Raw genomic sequence first — 20,669 nt, forward strand, 5'->3', positions numbered from 1 at the left:
TATGATGGTATGAAAGAAATACCCATTCAGTAGAAACTATACTTTGAATTTTTATCTTCTCCTGGGCTAGCAATATGCAGTATGATACTGTCTCACATTGCAGGGCAGCATCAGGAAGGCTCAGCTCCCAGGGAGCCATGTGATCATGTGGGTACACAACCAATACTTTATAGTGCAGTATTAAATGAACTTTTGACTTAGATATTTTAAACTTAAAATGGGTTTATCAGGCCATAACCCTATCATAAGTTGAGGAGCATCTATACTTGATTTTTTTTCATAGCTGGAGAATGTCTCATTGTATAAATATTCCACATTTCATTTGTCCATGCATTAGTTGATGAACATTTAGGTTGATCTGGCTATACATTCTGGCTATTTTGAATAAATTTTCTATGAATATTTATGTACAAGTTTTTGAGCAAACATATATTTTTAATTCTCTAGGGTATATAGCTAGGAATGGAATTGCTGGGTCATAAAATAAAAACTATGTATTTATTTCCAGTTGTCTCAGTATTGTTTGTTGAAAAGGTTATTCTTTCTTTATGAAATTATCTTGGTACCCATCTCAAAAATAAATTAACCATAAATTGTAGGGTTTATTTCTGGAATCTCAATTCTATTCTATATGTCTATCCATATGCCAGTACCACAATGTCTTAATAACTGTAACTTCATAGTAAGTTTTTAAATAGGATAGAGCAAGTCCTCAATTTTGTTCTGTTTTTTTCAAGATTGTTTTGGCTATCTGAGGCCCTTTGAATTCCTGTATAAATTTTAGAATCAGCTTGTCAATTTCTACAAAAAAAACTAATTGGTACTTTGATGGATTACTGCATTCCATAACGCTAGATAAGAAGATAAGTCAGTAGCTATTGAAGGCCCAAAGCAATCTAGTTTCTGTATCTGCTGAAAATAGCATTCAAAGTCTGAATTATAGTCTCCTACTTAACTCCTCTACTTTCTGAGGAGAGGACATTCATTAAATTATAATTTAGGACTACGAACATAAAATTAAGTCAGACATTTTCCCAATCAAATACCTAGTAGCAATAAAATTTACTGTGTTTACTATGCATCAACTCTTCAGACCCTGTACAACACGGAAAGATTCTCAACCTACCTTCCACAGGCTTTGTTATTATTCCAGTCACTCCACCAACAACTCCCTGAAAGAGAAATCAATCAAGTCAAACTTGAATGGAAGATGCTTCATTTTAAATCAACCACTAGATGTCTCTATAGACATACTACAAAGGCTTGAAAAAAAAAGTACTTATTTAATAATGTGAATAACATGTACATAGAGGTGAACACTATGATTTTAAAAATATATCACAGCAAAAGTTAAATGAAAGCACTATGTAGAAGTAAATGTTATAACAGAACAGTAAAGCGGGTGAAAAGATTCTTTTTTATTTCACAAGGTTGTTTTTTTATTATTATCATTTATTTTATTTTATTTTTCAATTACAGTTTATATTCAATTACTATTTTGTATTAGTCTCAGTTTTTAAATCGCAGTTTCTATATAAGTAAAATGAGTGAGTTAAGCCAAATAATCCTTAATATCTACTTATAAATTGTAATGAGATTACTTTATAACAATGAAACTGTGGAAAATTGATAATGAAGGGACCCCTGAAAGAATCTGAGGAGATAACATACAACATTACAAATCACTGGCACAAACAAAGTAGTTATAGCTTCCTGAAATTTCCAAAATTAAAACAGTAATATATTTACAATTTTTTTTTTGGGGGGGGAGGTACATACCCCTAGCGGGAACCGAACCCAGGACTCTCTGGTCCACAGGCCAATGCTCCAACCACTGAGCCAAACCAGCCAGGGTGCATTCTTAATCATTATCAAGTACTGGTAGTAGTTAAAACTACCTGTATGTTATATAAACACAAAGAAAAATAACTAAAGGATATACACTCTATTGAAAAGATTAGATACCCCTGCAAAGAGGTGAAGGGTGATCAAAAGTACTTACAGTTTTACCTATAATGATTTCATTACTTATTAAAAGGAAAAATTGTAAGTTCTTGTAATTATTTATAAGGAAAATATTCATATGTTACCTATAACTAAACCATATTCACATACTACCTGTATAATTTGTTTGGGAATATGTATTACCCCTCTATCCTCCTATTAATTGCTTGCTTAACTCTCAGTAAAGCATGGATTGGAATTATATGCATATTATGCTATAATCACAAAATTTAGCATAGTGTTTGTCCTAAATGTTTTTTTAATATTCTAACTTAGCATTTAGTCACTAACTCCCTATCACCGTGTGTGTGTGTGTGGGGGGGGGGGGGGGGGTGAGTGTTTTTTCTTTATTGTTGACACTATTACAGACATCCCCTCTTTTTCTCCCCCATTGTGCACCCTTCCCCCTAGCCTTCACCACACTGTTGTCTGTGACCACTGGCTATGCATATTTGTTCTTTGGCTAATCTCTTCCAGTGCCCCCTCTTCCCCTCTGAGATCTGTCAGTCTGTTTCATGTATTCATGCCTCTGGTCCAGTATACTTTTTCAAGTACTAAAAAGTAGTAAATGGCAGTTCCTGGTTTATACATGACTTCTACACCTCCCTTCCATAGAATTGTCCATTGATGATGACCTAAAGAACTCCTCCTCCCCCCAGTTATCATCATTTATCATATTTCTCTGCTTTATTTCCTCCCTTTCCACACTAGTGCTAACCTGCCATCATTATGGAGTTTTCACTCCAACCCAAGTGCCAAACTAAGTCTGCAATTTAGGGGATAGATCTGCTGATGATAATGGGGAAGGAGAGCAAAAAGGAGACAGAAAAGTTTACAATTTATCACTACTGTTACTCTAACAGACCCGGACTCACAAGTAGTATTCCAAGAGCAAGTATTCTAAAGTGTATATAAAAGTTGAAGGCTTCTTAAAGATTCAGCAGTAGACTTACACGCAGAAAGCCTTTTCCACCTCTGGCCAAGCTGTCTCCAAAATCTTTAGGTTGTCGACCCATCTCTTCTCTTCTTTTTTGCTGATATTCCTTGTCCAATGTAATTGCTGCCAAACCTTTTCCAACAGAGCCGGTGATTCGAGAGACAACTCCTGCCGCACCACCTATCAGAAGGCCCAGAGAAGAAAGCCACGTTGTTTCCTTAAAGAGCATTACCGCTCCACTAGCACTCGGTTGCTTTAAACTAACAGCTGCTTACGATTCTGTCTCATACACTGACATACAAAAGTTTATTTTTCTCATTTCCCATTTACCAAGAAGAGGAATAAAACTAAAGAACATGGATTGAACACTACAAAGACATATTAAAAAAACCAGCAAGCCATTGTTAAATTACTTTCCATTTAAGAACAAGAGAACACATCTTTTAAAAGGCATTATTAGAAAAGTACTCTTTCTATAAAATATAATAATTTGTTTTTCACAAACAATGCATTTTACAATAATTATAATAAAATATACATATACCTAAATATGACATACATACCTACTGTGTGTCCAAAGAGACTTCTTACCCCAATCACTAACCCCTCAGCAAATTCTTCAGGGCCTTGTACAGCACCCTGGCAAAAAAACAAAAAAAAACTTGCTATTTAAAACCTAAACAAGTTTAATACTTTTAATCTCGTATTTCTGGGTTTCCATGAAGATAGAGAATCTGTAATGAACCATACACTGCAATGACACCGTTTCTGCCCTCAAACCTAAATACTGATGGAACATCTACTATTTTTGAAGACACTTTCAACCCAGGTGATCTTAACATACCCTTTATAATGACAAAAACCAGATAGGAGTAAATCACTGGACTCAGTCACAAGCTGAAGCTGACCTCTCAGCATCGATTCCATCAGAATGCTAAAGCAAGTGAACTGGTGAGGAGACCAAGTTAAACCCACACAGTGTTGGCTCCCTTGTTCTCCCCTTTATTCTCTCTGCTTTGTCCTTCTAAAACCCTCCCTACTTTGGGCTCCTGGATCCTTTAAATGGAGAACAGGTTAGAGTAAAGCTTTAATATGAAACAAAGTGAGCTTTCAATGCCCCATTAGTTCCTTCCATAGTGGTGAAACAGCCTTGAAATGGTCTTAATCTCCATAGCACTGTTCCTTACAAATACAATTAAATCCCGGAAAACGTGGGCATGTTTTATTGCCCAGATATTAGAAGTGCTCAATTAATTCTAAAACAATCTTTTAATGTCATCCCAAGTAATTTTAAATAAAAATACAAAATTGATATATACTTTTATATTTTATTTAACCAATTGGGATGACAGTGGTTAATAAGATTATACAGGTTTCAAGTGTACAATTCTATAATACATCATCTGTATATTGCATTATTGTGCTTTCACCACCCAAAGTTAAGTCTTCTTCTGTCACCATATATTTGACCCCCTTTATCCTCTTCCACCTTCCCCACCCTCCTTTCCCTCTGGTAACCACCATACTGTATCTATGAATTTTTGTTTGTTTGCTGCTTTCTGTTTTATTTTTGTTATCTGAATATTATTCAGTTCCCAGATACAGTGAAAATACAATTTGTCATTAAAGAAACAGAACATTTATTTTTCTGTAACTATACTTAAAATAAATAAAAGACCGATACCTGGAAGGGTTCATAGAACAAAGCTTCAACTCCTTCAGACAGACCTCTAAGTAGTCCGAATGGGTTTCCAAGCACATCCAAGCCCAATACAAGGACATACATCTGTTTCAAGAACTAAAAAAAAGAGGGGACCTCAGTCCTTACAACTGTTGAGAGAAACATTATCATACAATATGAAAAAGGAGGAGTACTGATTAAATTTGGTTGTTAAAGGAAAGCTATGCAGAAGAGCCAGCACTGTTTATTAATTTTTTCACAATGTGCCAGGTAACATGACAGTACTTTACATGGGGCTTTCAAATTAGATAGAACTAGGCTTGAGGCATACTCTACCATTTAGCAGTTATATAACTTTGGACAAATCACTGAGTCCCTATAGGCCTCAGACTTCTCATCTTTAAAATGGGAGCTGTATTTTACCTAACTTGGACTAGTATGCATATTAAATGAATATATAATTCAGTAATTGTTACTTAATTTTAATATTGTTATTGTTACTATTACTATGAAACTAGATAGGAAATAATAATCAAAAGAAAACAAAATAAAAATATATACTTATTTGAACATTTATTAACTATAATGTCTCTACATACCACAGGAGAAAGTACCTTCCAGCAGAAGGAAGGAGAATGTCACCCTGGAGTACCATGGTATAGCAATGGTGCCCCAGTGCCCTGAAACTATTACTACGTCTCTGTGCATACAAACTAAACCACAGAGCAGCAGATGCATGAGAAGGCACCTGGCATAGAATTCCTCTCACAGTGCTACTAGACTATGCTTAGAAACTGTAGTCATTGAAGAAATAAAGTGTTATGACTCCTAAATCACTATTCTTTCCCAAAGTGAGTAAACATATAATTGCAAAGGGAAAAAGATACTGGAAGAAATTTTTTAAAAGGTATATATAAGGGAAAAGAACTAAAAGAAATGGAAATTAATCATTCAAGAAAACTACTAAGTAATGAGATTGCAAATTGAGGCAAATTAGATAAACATCACTACATACCGAACAATCACATACAAATGTTTTGTTTTGATATTTTATGAAGCATATTCCTTATGAGATATTCTAATAGAAAATTACCTGTTCGCTGTAATGTCTAACAACACTCCACATGAGCTGATCTCTTTTGTAAAACTGATATCGAATTTCATAATAAGCAAGTCTGGGAGAAGAAATAAAGATTCAAAAGTATTAAGATTATATTCTGAAAAAAGAATTAAAATTTCAATAAATTTATCATTGTTAATTCTTTCACAATTAGATTTGTACATCTGTCACATATATGTTTGAGATCTTAATATGGTAACAAAATTAGTATTTAAATAGTACATTCTTGTACAAGTCTTTCATAAATATATGAAGAATAAAAAGGTTTAAAAAGTCAACCAAAATCCTATCATACAGTAGATTTTTAAGATTTTTCTTCTCATGATTACCACTTTGAAGCCTTTCTTTTTTCTTCTATGCACTTTTAAAATGTTTAAATTTTGTGTGCATTTTTGACACTTAACATTGTGAATAAATATTTGTTATTTAAAATTCTATGTAACCATTTTGTGCAAAGTGTCATAACAACTCTTCTACTGTCAAACATTTTCAAATTTTGGCATGATAATTAATGTTGCCAAATGTATTTTGAAGATAATTCTTTGATTGAATTTTTTTTTGACAGAATTTCCCGAAAAAAAATTACTGGGTGAAAGACTAAAACTATTTAAGACTCTTGATATATATCCCTTTCCACTCTTACAAATAATTTTTTTAAAGGTACCCTTTCTCAGACTTACCTTTTAGTACTAGAATTGCTCATATTTTGAAATCTTTGATAATTTAATTTTCATATATTCTTTGATAAATAATAAAATGGAATAGATCTCTATTAGCCACTGTCATCTTCCTTTGTGAGTTATCTCTTATTGTCCCCTGGCAATATGGCATGGAATCTTTACCTTTTTCTCATCAATGTTAAATATTAAGACTCTTAATCTTTTTTGCATATCTGTCATTATATTTTCCCAATTCTTTATTTTTTAATTGCTTTCACTGATTTTGTTATAAAGTGTTTCCATTGCTTTTAAACTTAGACTTTCTTTATTCAGAGACCTGATAGCAATTAACTTCTATTTTTTCTTAGTCTTTTCGATTTGAACTTAATATTTAGTTAGTTGAGTCCTGTGAAATTTGATAGTATAAAAGTAAGGTAGAAATGATATAACTTATGTTTTTTTCTCTAAGATAACTACTTGTTCCAATACCATAGATTAATACTCAATTCGATAAACATTCATTGAATATATATGTCTCTGGCACACATTAAGTATTATAATATTAGATGTAGTAAGGAGTTATTATCTATAATTTGCCTTATGATTATACTGAACTCTCACCCTGTAGCTACATATTTCTAAATATAATTGTTTTAAGACATGATCAATATATAATATACTAAGATAACTCAGTTTTTCTTATACATTAATGTATTATCAAGATATTAGTAACTGAAGAAAACATAAGATTCTTTATCTTATCTTTATGAGAAAAAAAAAAAAGAATAATTAGAAAGGGACCAAATTCTTCAAGTATAGGTAGTTAAGAATTACCATTTTTCTAAGCTAGCATTCTAGCACAAATAAAGAATATTGATATTCAGAAACATAACTTTGGTACAAAAATCTCCCAATGTACTTTAACATAAATCTTACTTGAATATAAGGTCATCCACATCAGTCAGAGTAGCACCTATGCTTTTCAATAGCAGATTGATGGAATTAATTGCAATCATTTCCTGTTTTCCTTTGTCTGATTCTTCATCTCCAGAACCCAAAGACAGACTCAAATGCAACTAAAATAAAAATAATGTTCAATAAATGAAAGCTAAAAACAAAACCAAAAAATTTACATACATAGGAACCAGATCTTCTAGATATAAATAAATGTTGTATCTTTCATTAGTCCTAAAGAAAGCTACTTTTTGTTACTCTGTATACAATTATCACAAAATAATAGCTCATTCCCACCTGATTCTCATGTTGTTTTAAATTCAAATTGTTCTGTTCCAAATTTAGAGCTATAATCTTATTCAAAATGTATAAATACTATTGTGTTTTTATGGAGGAGCCCCAAAAAAAAATAGCATAATCATTTTAAGAAGAAAAACATGTCAAAATGGCACACCAGAATTCCACCAGTGAAAGGAATGGATAATCATTTACTTTAATCCAATTAAGGTGAAGAGCTTAGGCAACAGTGAACTATAACAATTGTTACAATTATAAATGACAAGTTGCTAAATGCATTTTTAAAAGAGTAATAATGTTTTCAGCTTCCACAGGCCCTTCCACTCAGTACTAAAAGAGACTTGCCCATTTATTCTACTGTGAGCTGTATCATTAGTGCAACAGTACCAGAAAACAAAGTTCAAATTAAGACCTGTCTAAATAGAACAGATGATTCTTTTTCTTATTCTGCCATTCCCTAGGCCTTCTACCTAACCAAGATAGAGCTCACTAGAGCAGACTTGGGGTTAGGCCAAAAAAGCCTGGTTGTTGTTTTTTTCCTTTGGTATGGACTTTTGTCCATCTGTTGAGTCAAGACTGTTGGGATCCAGGAAAGGTAAGCTTAGGTGGATAGAGTTTCTCTAGGGCAAAGTGGCCATGGAATAAGGAAATAACTATGGCTTATGATCTTAATTATTCAGCTTCATGGCACAATTCTCAGTGTGCCTATAAACATGAATTATCAATCTTTAATACCCCCTAAATTATAAACTCCATGAAGTCACTTTATACCTACCACAGCAACTTTGATAGCAAATATTCAATAAATATTTCTTGAAGGTATTGTTCAATCTCATAAATAACTTATTTTACTTAATGAAAAAGAAATTGTGTAAGAACTACCACATAAAACAATATCGATTTTAAACTTAACACTGGCTATATCTGATATCACCAAACTAATACATCAATTTAAAATGATTCCATTTTATAAATCCCTCACTTGGGTAAATGGATTGGTGAATGCAACTGAAAATAATGTTCTGTGAACAGTTTTTGAGAATGTAATGGATCATCAATATTTTAGAGTTGCTTAATTGTTAATCTGGCCCATTACACAAGTTTAGAGCATTATGGTTGATAGCATTTGTGAATTTCCTGAGCAGTCACCTTCCCCTATAAAACCTAAAAAGAACAACAAAAGAAGAAAAGGAAATGGGTTCATAAAGTACAGAATCAGGCAAGTGAAAGGTATCCAATTTTCTACTCCCTTAGTTACAATCAAATGTTGGAAGGTTGAAAAACACCACATCGACAGTATAATACCTACTTCAGCATTTTTACATTCTGGTGAGGGTACCCATTATAGCTTTGTGTTTAGACAGTGATAGTAGCTACAAAGTGCAACCAAAACATTAAATGTTGGTGAACACTTCTTTGTTTAATTAAGAAATGCTTTTGTCAGCTTCTTCCTTGAATAAAGGGGTTATTAATTCAAGACTACAAAACATGCTCTGGTGGTTTCTCTGTGGGAATTATAGTTGTACATGTTACAGAGAACTTATTTATCAAACAAATTCCCACCAAATATTTGATGTAATAAATTAAAACCCACATTTGTACACAGACCCTTTAAAAGTTCTACAACAATTCTGACAAATTTTCAAAATAATAATTATGACAAACCTTAACAGGAGAAATATGGAAATGTTCAAAGAAACTAAGAACTGACATATCAGTCATTGAAGTCTCCATTAATTCTGTATTTAGAGCATCAATATCTTGCTGGATTAACTTTGTCTGAAAAAAATTAAATAAAGATTTTTCTGTTTTAATTATTTTCTCCATTAAAGCTATTTCAAAGAATAGCTGATTTAATTTTTAATATTTTATAATTTTCCCAAGAAATAAAAATTGTACCCGTTTTCTTTCGGTTTCAGGGTCAGTTGCTGGGGTGAAGAGTGCCATTATAGCTCCCAGAAAACCCTGATCAACTTTTACGGCCATTTCCTGAATGAGGACCATAAAATACCTAAGGAAAAAAAATTTTTTAATGAAAAAGGGTTTCTATCAAATCTAGTAATTTTCAATGTTCAAAGTTTGATTTTAGCCAAAAGCCATAGTTAAATCTTGTTTCTTCATCTCTTCAAAAGTGTTATGTTAACAAGATCAAAGTCTACTTAGACTGAGATTTTTTTCTTTTTTCATTAAAAATTTCACTGAAGGGGCCTGGCTGGTGTGCACCAGGAGGTCACCAGTTCGATTCCCAGTAAGGGCACATGCCCAGGTTGTGAGCCTGACGCCAGTTGGGGGCCTGCAGGAGGCGGCCAATCGATGTTCTCCCTCACCAATGTTTCTCTCTCTTTTCCTCTCCCTTCCTCTCTCTCTAAAATCAATAAAGAAAAAAAAAATTTTTAATTTCACTAAAAGGGACACTTAGCATTTAAAGTCCCAAATCCCACATTTATCACATTACAGAAGAGACAAATATAACTAGATGATATAGCATGTATTATCCACTTTTTTAGAGTCCACAGCAACTGCTTTAAAGAATACATCTCACAAATACATATGTTATTTATATTTCACTATTTTATGTACTAATTGAGTTGCAAAGTAGAGAAGGTGCTTGAGGGAACTACATACTTTAAAATATATAGAGGCTATTATTAAAATAAGTTTCAACATAGAAAATTAGTTGACCAAAATATGTTCAGGTAGAAAATAATTTTTATATAGAAGCTACTTTTCAAAGGAATAAAATTTATTTTCAATGTAGATTCTCATTTTAAATTCCTTTAGATAGAGGGATTGGGGGGATGGGAAGAAATAAACTAAAAAACTTCTATGCATATTTGCATAATCAGTAGACACAGAAAATAGTGTGGGGAGGGCAGGAGGAGAGTGGAAGTGGAGAGGAGGGGATCAATGGGGAAATAGGGGGGCTATCTGTAATACTTTCAACAGTAAAGATAAAATAAATAAATTCCTTTAGATAGAAGAATATTTACTTACTTGAACTGTAAAACTTTACTATACTCATTAAATCTTGTGATGACACTCACATCAATGAAAGGTTTAGGTTCTAAGAAGAAAAAAGAAAACAAGAAAAAGGCAATCAAGCTTTATATTAGGTAAAAATAATATTTACTTAAGTTTTATAAATAGAGTATGTCTCAACCTAATTTTTGGTGGTTTTTTTTTGTTTTTTACCTGAATCCAAAGCAATAGATCTTGGAGGGGCCACGGGATGAAAGACAACAGGGAACATTGTACCTGGTAACTGATTATCAACCTGAAAAAAAATAAAAGAAAAGAAAACTAACTCAGCAGGACTTAAAATAATTTAAACTTTTAGTTTCAGAAACAATCTTACAGAAGATGTCACTAATTTCATCAAAATTAAGTATCTGTAGATATATGTGGTACTATTAGAAGTGTCACTTTAAATCTAAAATTCTTATATATCTCTACAAGGGCAGGCTTTATTATATAAAGGAGTATACATTGCATTAAGATGGCTCAGTATGTATAACATTAATGGAAATACTTGTACCTATGGGTCATGTGAGATTTTATATATGTATAATTTAAATAAAATGTAAATGGAGACTGGATATGATATCAAAGGACAGGCAGAAAGAAGAAAAAGAATAAAAATGTCCTAAATAATATTTAGCAGTTAAAAGGAAGGGGTAAAAAAGAGAGGGAAGGAAGGAAGACAGAAACAAGCAAAAAAGCAGCCCAAACAACCGTCAATAAAGCCCTGTCATTCTCATGTAGAATAACAAAATAAGTATTTAAAAATAACAATTTTAGTGCAAGGAAACACTTTTGCAGGCTAACTGGTTAAATTAAATAGTCTCAACAGTGACAAGCTCTTTGGACTTCAATGGTAAGTATGTTGAAACTATAGGATATTTGAGAGAAGGAGAATAAAAATGCAAACAAAAAGAAAGACATCCATTACAATGCTTGCTAGAACTTTGTAAAAACACTTTCACCCCCAAGATTCCCAAAGTGATTAGATACAAATGCTCCTTCACTTATGATGGGGTTCCAGGGTTACATCCTGATAAATACTGTAAATTTAAATGCATTTATTTGTTTAGTACTACAATGTAGGGTATCAACTGTTACCCTCGTGATCATGTGACTGGGAGATGTGGCTTTCTGCCTCTACCCAGCATCAGGCAAGTACTGTATTGCATATCGCTAGTGTGGGAAAATATCAGAATTCAAAATTCAAAGTACAGTTTCTACTGAATGCTTATTGCTTTCACACAATTGTAGAGTCGAGAAATTGTAACTCAAACCATTGTAAATTGGAAACTGTCTGTATAGGTATTGAATTGAAGATGACAGCGGTACCTGAAGCCAATACAACCTGGCTCTCAAACTTCTCTGGTGAGGAGACTGCTTAAATTCAATTTGAATTCCTGATAAAAAATCTCGTTTTATAGGGCACCGAATAGGGAGGCGCATTTCCATTGGAACTTTGTCAAAATTGACCTGGAAAAGAAAGGGGGAAAAAACCACGTGTTTGTGATGAGCGGGAATCAGCACTATAACCCACTTTAAATATTCATTTATACTCAAATTAAAAGGGAAAAATATCTTAATCTCTGCCATCACCAAAATATCTACCTAAGGTAAAATACAGTTGAGTTGTTTGAAGCAGAATCATCACTTTTCTACCAAAGTTATGAGGAAAACAAGAAAAAAAAAACTGGGGAACTTTTCAATTACATAAACTGTACTGAAAGAAAATAAGCCATGCTTTATATTTTTAAAAAAACATCAATAGTAATGGAAAATCCTAGATAATTTTTAAATTTTGTTTTAAGAAAGTTAAACAATTAATAGTTTATAGCTTATTTATACCTGACATTAATTGTACAGTTGTTTTTTGCCCTAGCTGGTTTTGCTCAACAATTAGAACATCGGCCCAAGGACCAAAGAGTCATGGGTTCGATTCCAGTCAAGGGCACATACCTCAGTTGTGGTTCCTCCCCAGCCCTGGTCAGGGTCGTGCGGGAGGCAACCAGTAGATGTGTCCCTCTCATGTTGATTTTTCTCCCTCTTTCCCTCTCTCTCCCTCCCCATCTAAAGATAAAAAGGGAAATATCCTCAGGTGAGGATTAAAAAATAAATAGTTAATTGTACAGTTGTTTTTTATATTTTCATTTGCATGTGGCTGACATTTATGAAGAAGATGGTAGGAGTGAGAAGCATATCTTGTTACCAATGCAAACTCAACAATCGATATCAAAGATAAAGAGTAACCAAAACTATACGACTGAACCAGAACAAGCTAGATCGCAGTCAAGATTCTGGGATCTTCTTGGAGCAAAAGTAACTTTCAGAGTCAACACTGCTTTGTGAACAGCTACCCATGTCCAACTATCATTCACATTTAATGAATTTAATTGAGAAAGTTTTCTACAGATTTTCCATCATTAAAATACATAATTGTGCAGTCTTTATTAGGCAATACAAACTGGTATTCAAAATATTTTTTAAAATTTCAAGCAATCTTAATTTCTCCATAATCTTACTGAAAACAAAACAAATTCCATGAAACTATCAGCCTTGTAAATAGAAGAAATTATAAAAATGTAGCATAGTATTTGATTTAATAACAATATATTTTAATTAAAAATGTACTAATAAAAATGTACTAAATATTAGTCATGTCATGCCAGTCTAACTAATAAATAAGTTTATTTACTAATAAATTAGCTTCTACATACACATTTTTACTTGGACAGTAAAATACTACTTACTACCATCATCAACAACAAAATACATATATAAAGACAAAAACAAAATATTCTGATATACCTCAAAATTATTGTCTAGTTTAATCCAGCCATGTTCTCTTGCTACTTGATATTTCTTATAGGATTGTTCCAGTAACATTATGTGCTTCTGACTAAAAGGCTTCCATTTCTGTTTTGGTTTCATCTCCCAAACAACACCAGAACTAAAATAATGCATAAAGAAAATTAAATTACGAATACATATTTCGGTTTGTGGAACTGTCATTCAACTCGAAATTATTGCAACTATAAATCTTCTATGAAAATTATATTTATACAAGAGATTTTATAAACACCAGAATATACCTGTGTTATAAAGGAAGGTAAGAGAAAGGGGAAGTGGAAAATATTTTTCTATCACAAGTTGACATCAATCAATTGAAGAACTGGCAACATTTATGTAAGTATCATATAGTAAATATTTTAGGCACTGTGGGCTAAGACAAAATTAAAGTTATTAAAGTAGGTAACTTAAATAACAAGAGAGAGGAAAACATCTTCTACAAATTTTTTTTGATGAAATTCAAAATATAAAAGTAACAATTGCATATAATTTTTAAAAACACAAGTCTAATAAAAATGAGAAAAAAATTTTTAATTTTTTATTAAAGTATAATTGACATAAGCCCTGGCCGGTTTGGCTCAGCGGTTAGAGCGTCGGCCTGCGGTCCAGAGAGACCCGGGTTCGGTTCCCGCTAAGGGCATGTACCTCGGTTGCAGTTTGTCCCCGGCCCTGGTTGGTCGTGGGGTGGCAGCCACTCGATGTGTCCCTTTCACATCGATGTTTCTCTCTCTCTCTCTTCCTCTCTCTCTCCCGCTCTATCTGAACCAAAAAATGGAAAAATGTCCTCAGGTGAGGATAAAAAAAAAAAGTATAATTGACATAAAACAAATTAGTTTCAGGAACATAATCTAGTGATTTGATATTTGTATATACTGTGAAATGATCACCAAAGTCTAGTTAGAATCCATCACAATACATAGTTCAAAAAAAATTTTTTTACACCTTACTTTTGGGGTGACATTTCACTCACTTAGGGCTCCAAATTAGTGTTCCCTGTTATCAAAATTTATTGCATATGTTCATCTGTTCATGCTGATCTGTAATGAGCATTTTTTAAACTGTCCTTTCACACAAATTGGTACTACCAAAATACTGATATTATGAGATATGAGAATATTATTTTAATTGAGTAAATGTATTGCTTGAAATGCATTTATAAAATTCTATTTTCTACTCTATTACATTCCTCTCTTGATAGTTGCCTTTAAGCATGTCAGTACATTACAGATCCATCACTTCCAATTGAAGGTTAGGCAAATGCTCTTCTATTACACAGCTAAGTGGAGTATGAAATGTGGAAACTTCCTTTGCACTTGCATTGAAGTCAGAAAAAAAATGTTGCTGGACTGTAGCTGCAGGTCATAAAATATCCACTCCAAACTTGTGTGGGAATGGAGATCTCATTTCTTGTTTCCACTCTGAGCAGCACAGGAAGTAAGTATGTAGAACGGCCTGACTTTACCTGTGATTCAAATGTTAGTTGTCATTGAAATGAATTTACTGATAAATACAAATTTTGTATATAAACAATGTTTTGTCTTCTACATTTAGGTTGAATTCCTTATCAATTCTGCAGCAAAGCTAATTTCCAAAGCCATTCAGTCTTCAATAATAGTGGTTGAGGGTGCTTCTTTTCATTTAGAAAAGTTTTAATCTTGGCCCAGAACTCAAAGAATTCAATAAAAAGCATTACTGTTAAGCCATCAAACTACTGTGTGGTAAAACAAGTCAGGATATTCAGCTTGTATTTCTAACAAAAATTCACAGAACTAATGATGGATAAGCCCACAAGAGTGGATGAAGTTCACTATTTGACACTACTGATTTGATTCAAATATTTTCCACAAAGTCCCTGCTGATGAACAATAAAATGAATAACCATAGGCTTTAAACACTACATTTTCACAAGCTTTGTGAATCTGTCCAACTACATCATTTTCTGTTCCACACATATTTTTTCCATCATCACTTGTAATATATCTTTAAAAATTCTACTTCAGGTTGTAACAAATATTTCTTCAACTTGTTTGAAAATATTCTCACATGTTTGTGCTATGCCAACTATTCACAGAGGCGAATTCTTCAGTCACTTCAAACTCAGCGCTGCCTTCTCAAATATGTATACAACTGAGCAGTATTGGTAGCATCCGTAGACTCATCAAGAAACAAGGAAAACAACTCAAAATAACCGTCCTTGTTTTTAAATTGACCATTGATGGTGTTCTGAATGTCCTCGATTCTTCTAACAACTGTTCTCACCAAAAGGCTAATGGTCCAAAGTTTATTTTCTCTGGATACATTGCTTCAGCTGTTACAACCTCGTAGTATTCAATTAACTCACCATGGTAAAAGGCTTTCCTTGCTTGACTAACAAATGAGTCATTCGGAAACTAACTTTGGTTGCAACCTCTTTTTTTTCCCCCTAAAGAAAATCTGCTATGATTAGATATTTAGTCTTAAATTTTCTAATTTTTCTGGCCATTGCTTTCCTGAGAGTTAGCTATATTGTGACATATGCCTAGTTTAGAAATGACATCCAGGCCGCGAAATCATTTGTTCTGGCCCTGCCCAGGCAACCACGGGCAGGACTCAAAATTTAACAAATCTAGGAGCTTTTTTCATAGCAACATAAATTTATATTAAGTGAATCATAATAATAAGATGCATTTTGAGGGACGAGCAAGGAACAGCCGTTATGGGATAGACAGAACACATACGAGTACATGACAAGACAGACACATATGCTTCTTGTTGGCTGCCTGAGGCCTATCTGCTTATACTGCGGTGACTCAGAGGACAGTAAGTGCCAAAAGTGTTAACACACTATGGTGAACACACTGTGGCAAAGCTATAGTGATCCAGTGATGATGGGAGAAGATGCAATGAGATCACTCCTCACAACACTGATGACCTTGCTTCCAATGACTGATGACGATAACTCTAATCCAAACTTTATCCACACGTCCATGATCAACAATCCACGCAAAAACTGAATCTCAGAGGAAGATTAAGGAAATTACAGTACACAGAAAAGCCCTTAAGAGTCGATGATACAAATGTTGGATATGTTCCAAATCCAAGGTGAAGGATTAGAACAGTGATCAAAGCAAAATAATAGCATCACTGGTGACACACACACTGGACAGTTATTAAAACTTAAGTGGTGTGACATCCTACAAATGGCAACTACAAAGAAAAGTTGATGCAGAGTGTGGATCGTTCCAAGAGAAATGGACATATGATTATTTTTGTTGTTGTTGAAATCAAAGGCAAACCTGTGTGCCTAGTTTGTGGCGATGCATTAGCAGTAATGAAAAAAGTCAATCTGGAGGGTCACTACAGCTCGAAACATGTTAAACTCAATGAATTGGGAGGCCAAATGCGTCTGGATAAAATCAATGTTCTTCGGTGGAGATCGGAACCACAACAAGCCGCTTTCACTAGGCCTCTTTGTGACAGAGAGGACGTTATTCAGACGAGTTATGTAGTGAGGGAGCTAACTGCAAAGAAGCCGAGGCCTCATGTAGAGGGAGAGTCTGTGAGAGCGCGTGGTGGCTGCTGCGGAGCTGTTAGCACCAGACACAGTGAAATTGTTTCAGAGTGCTAGTTTGTCTTGGAGAACCATCTCAGATCCCATTACTAATTTCGCATAAGATACTGAAAAAACAATGAAAGATTCTGCAGATTTCTAATTTTTCTCTCTGGCTTGTGATGAGACAATGGATGTAACAAATCCTGCCCAACTGGCTGTTTTCATTCCTGGGATAACTGCAGTTTGACTCGCGAGAGGAACTGCTATCAATGGAAGCCATGCATAGCACTACAAGAGGTGAAGACTTGTTTGAGAGACTTGTTTTATCAAAGACTTGAGCTAACATTTGAAAAGTTAGGTGGCCTTACTACAGAAGGAGCCCCACACCATGGTTGGCTCACAAAAGGGGTTAATTACATTTGTCAAGAAAGAACTGAATTGTCTCAGTCTTGATCCAAGTGATTTAATTATATGCCACTGCATCATACACCAAGAAAGTCTCTGTGCACAGTCATTAAGACTCAACAATGTGATGTCAACAGTAGTGTCATGCATATATTTTGTGAAAAGCAGAGGGTTTAACAGCTTCCAGTTGAAGGAGTTACTGAATGATCCGAATACAGTGATCTTGTTTATCACTGTGAAGTGTGGTGGCTGACTTGTAGGAATGTGCTCATGAGGTTTTATAAACTGTGGGATGAAGTCAAGCAGTTCATGGAGATGAAGGGAAAACCTGTCAGGGAACTCAATGACAGCAAGTGGCTGTGTGATTTAGCGTTCCTGGTGGATATTACCAAGTACTTCTCAGAGATGAATGTCAAGCTGCAGGGCCCCAACCAGCTTCTTATGTCCCTGCTTTCAAACAAACATGAAATCATTTGAAGCTAAATTAAGGCTGTGGAAAGTACAACTTGAAAGGAATAACACAGTGCATTTCCCTACTCTAGAAGGACAAAAGCCTTCTAGGACACTTGAATATGCTGGTGAATATGCAAAACTAATTGAGGCATTTAATGCAAGATTCAAGGACATGAAAAGTAAACAAATGGAACTAAACATGTTTGCTACACCATTCAATGTGGAACCAGTTGATGTGCCTAATAACCTAGAAAAGGAAATCATTCAGCTGCAAAGCAATGATGAGCTGAAATCTAGGTACAACCTCCCACTGCTTGAGTTCTATAAACGCTACATAAACAATGATGAATTTCCCACTTTGAGGAGACATGCACTGAAATATGCATCTGTGTTTGGAACAACTTACTATTTCAAGCAGTTCTTTTCAAGTTACCATCGAAAAGAGTTGACTGCGCTCCACACTGACCGACACAAAGCTGGAAAAGCAGTTGCAAGTAGCAGCATCACCAATACCAGCTAACATCACAGCCTCGCCAGAGAAGCAATTCCAGCCATCACAGTAGGGGTGAGTTGATTAAATGCTTGACCAAGTACAGAAGGCCAATTTTATTTTTTATCCTCACCAGAGGACATTTTTTCCTTTTTTTTTTTTGTTTTGTTTGTTCAGATAGAGCAGGAGAGAGAGAGAGGAAGAGAGAGAGAGAGAAACATCGACAGGAAAGGTACATATAGAGTGGCTGCCACCCGCACAATGTAACCTGGGCCGGGGACAAACTACAACCGAGGTACATGCCCTTAGCGGGAACCAAACCCAGATCTCTCTGGACTGCAGGCTGACGCTCTAACCGCTGAGCAAACCGGCCAGGGCAGCAAGCCAATTTTTTTTTACATTTTTTCGTTTTTTTGTTCAGATACAGTGGGAGGGAGAGAGAGGAAGAACGAGAGAGAGAAACATCGACGTGAAAGGGACACTCAAGTGGTTGCCACCCACACGACCCAACCAGGGCTGGGGACAAACTGCAACCAAGGTACATGCCCTTAGTGGGAACCGAACCCGGGTCTCTCTGGACTGCAGGCCGATGCTCTAACTGCTGAGCCAAACCGGCCAGGGCAGCAGTCCAGTTTTTAAGTTGATAATTTTGTATGGCCCACGAGTGTGTTATAAATATATAAAAGGCCCTTGGCAGAAAACATCTCAATGGCCCTGCTTGATGAAGGAATGTTTCATGTCCTAATAAGATGGAACAGTACAGCAAGAGATTTCAACAAGCTACTCAGAATGATGTGGAATTTAAAACTTATGAATAGTTTATTTCTGGAATTTTCCATTTCATATGTTTTGGACTGCAGTTAACCACTGGTAACTGAAACCACGGAAAGCTAAACTGCAGATATGAGGTTAACTACTGTGTAAACTATATGTGTGGCACTCAAACACTCAAGTTCTACTACATCACTGACATCTATTGTACACTGAGCAGCAGTGCAAAAACAGACAGACATCTAAAAGAATAAGCAAGGCTTGTTCTAAAAAAGCTTTACTTAGGGGCAAGAACTTTGAATTTCACATAATTTTCACGTTACAAAATAATATTTTTCTTTTTATTTTATTCAACCATCTAAAAATATAAAAAATCATTCTTAGATCAAGAGCTGTACAAAAAGAGGTGGCAGGTTAGTTTGGCCCATGGGCCCTACTTTCCTGATTATACTGTTTGCACAATGATAAAATAATTCCATTATATTTTAATCTACATAGCTTGTTTGTGTTGACTAGGCAATGATAGTGTTAAAAATGTCCTCACTATATAATGTGTTTAGAGGAAAAATTCATTGAAAGTAATAAATAAAATCTCTATTATAAATTAGAAAATCCAACACCAATTTATGGTAAAAACTATAGTAAACTAGGGAGTGAGAGGAACTTCCTCTAGTTGACAAAGAAGATCTATAAAAAATCTACAGTTAACATCATACTTAATGATGAGAAACTAGATGCTTTCTTGCTAAGAACAAAGCAAATATGTCCACTCTCAACACTCCTATTCAGCACCCTGCAGGAAATTCTAGGTAATGCGGTAAGACAAGAAAATAAAGTAAAAGATACAGACTGGGAAGGAAGAAATAAAGCTGTCTTTGTTCTCAAATAACATAAAAAAAAATGTAGAAAAATCCCAAAGAATCAACCAAAAACTCCTGCAACTAATAAGTTTCAAGATACAAGGTTATATACAAAAGTTAACTGCTTTCTTATATACCAGCAATGAACAACTGGAATTTATATAAAAAACACAATAATATGTACATTAGTACCAAAGAAATTAAATACTTAAGTACAAACAAAATTTAACAAATTTTTACAAGATCAATATGAGGAAACCTATAAAAGTCTGCTGAAAGAGATCAAAGATGTACATAAATAGAAATATTCGTGTACATGGATATGAAGACTTAGTATTGCTAAGATACCAAGTTGATCTATAGATATAATGCAATCCCAACCAAAATCCCAGCTAATTATTTTGTGGATATCAACAAACTGATCTACAATTTATATGGAAAGGCAGAAGACTCAAAATAGCCAATACAACATTGAAGGAGAAGTAGCTTCGGAGGACAGACACTTCCTGACTACAAGATTACTATAACACTACAGAAATCAAGACAGTGTGGTACTGATAAAAGAATAGACCAAGATCAAGAGAACAGATTAGAGTCTAGAAACAGGCCCAAACAAATATAGTCAACTGATCTTTAAAAAG

The 20,669-nt window shown here is 34.3% G+C and overlaps 1 protein-coding gene across 7 annotated transcripts in view; it reads right to left on the reverse strand.

Annotated features, from left to right (window-relative positions):
* VPS13C (vacuolar protein sorting 13 homolog C) overlaps nt 1-20,669 on the reverse strand; it is a 190,114-nt gene that overhangs the window by 17,977 nt on the left and 151,468 nt on the right. For all 7 annotated transcript variants that reach the window (XR_004956421.1, XR_004956420.1, XM_036240227.1 and 4 more), the window contains 12 exons: nt 13,476-13,617; nt 12,003-12,143; nt 10,845-10,926; nt 10,647-10,716; nt 9,552-9,663; nt 9,318-9,431; nt 7,338-7,477; nt 5,716-5,797; nt 4,626-4,739; nt 3,505-3,580; nt 2,958-3,121; nt 1,127-1,172 (listed from right to left, as the gene is read on the reverse strand). Coding sequence is in view for 5 of the 7 variants with exons in the window: in XM_036240227.1 (XP_036096120.1) it covers nt 1,127-1,172; nt 2,958-3,121; nt 3,505-3,580; nt 4,626-4,739; nt 5,716-5,797; nt 7,338-7,477; nt 9,318-9,431; nt 9,552-9,663; nt 10,647-10,716; nt 10,845-10,926; nt 12,003-12,143; nt 13,476-13,617 (1,283 nt within the window). In the remaining 2 variants the exon portion in view is untranslated. The remainder of the gene's footprint in view (nt 1-1,126; nt 1,173-2,957; nt 3,122-3,504; nt 3,581-4,625; nt 4,740-5,715; nt 5,798-7,337; nt 7,478-9,317; nt 9,432-9,551; nt 9,664-10,646; nt 10,717-10,844; nt 10,927-12,002; nt 12,144-13,475; nt 13,618-20,669) is intronic.

This window comes from Molossus molossus, unplaced genomic scaffold (assembly GCF_014108415.1).
Source record: "Molossus molossus isolate mMolMol1 unplaced genomic scaffold, mMolMol1.p scaffold_m16_p_1, whole genome shotgun sequence".
Classification (NCBI taxonomy): Eukaryota; Metazoa; Chordata; class Mammalia; order Chiroptera; family Molossidae; genus Molossus; species Molossus molossus.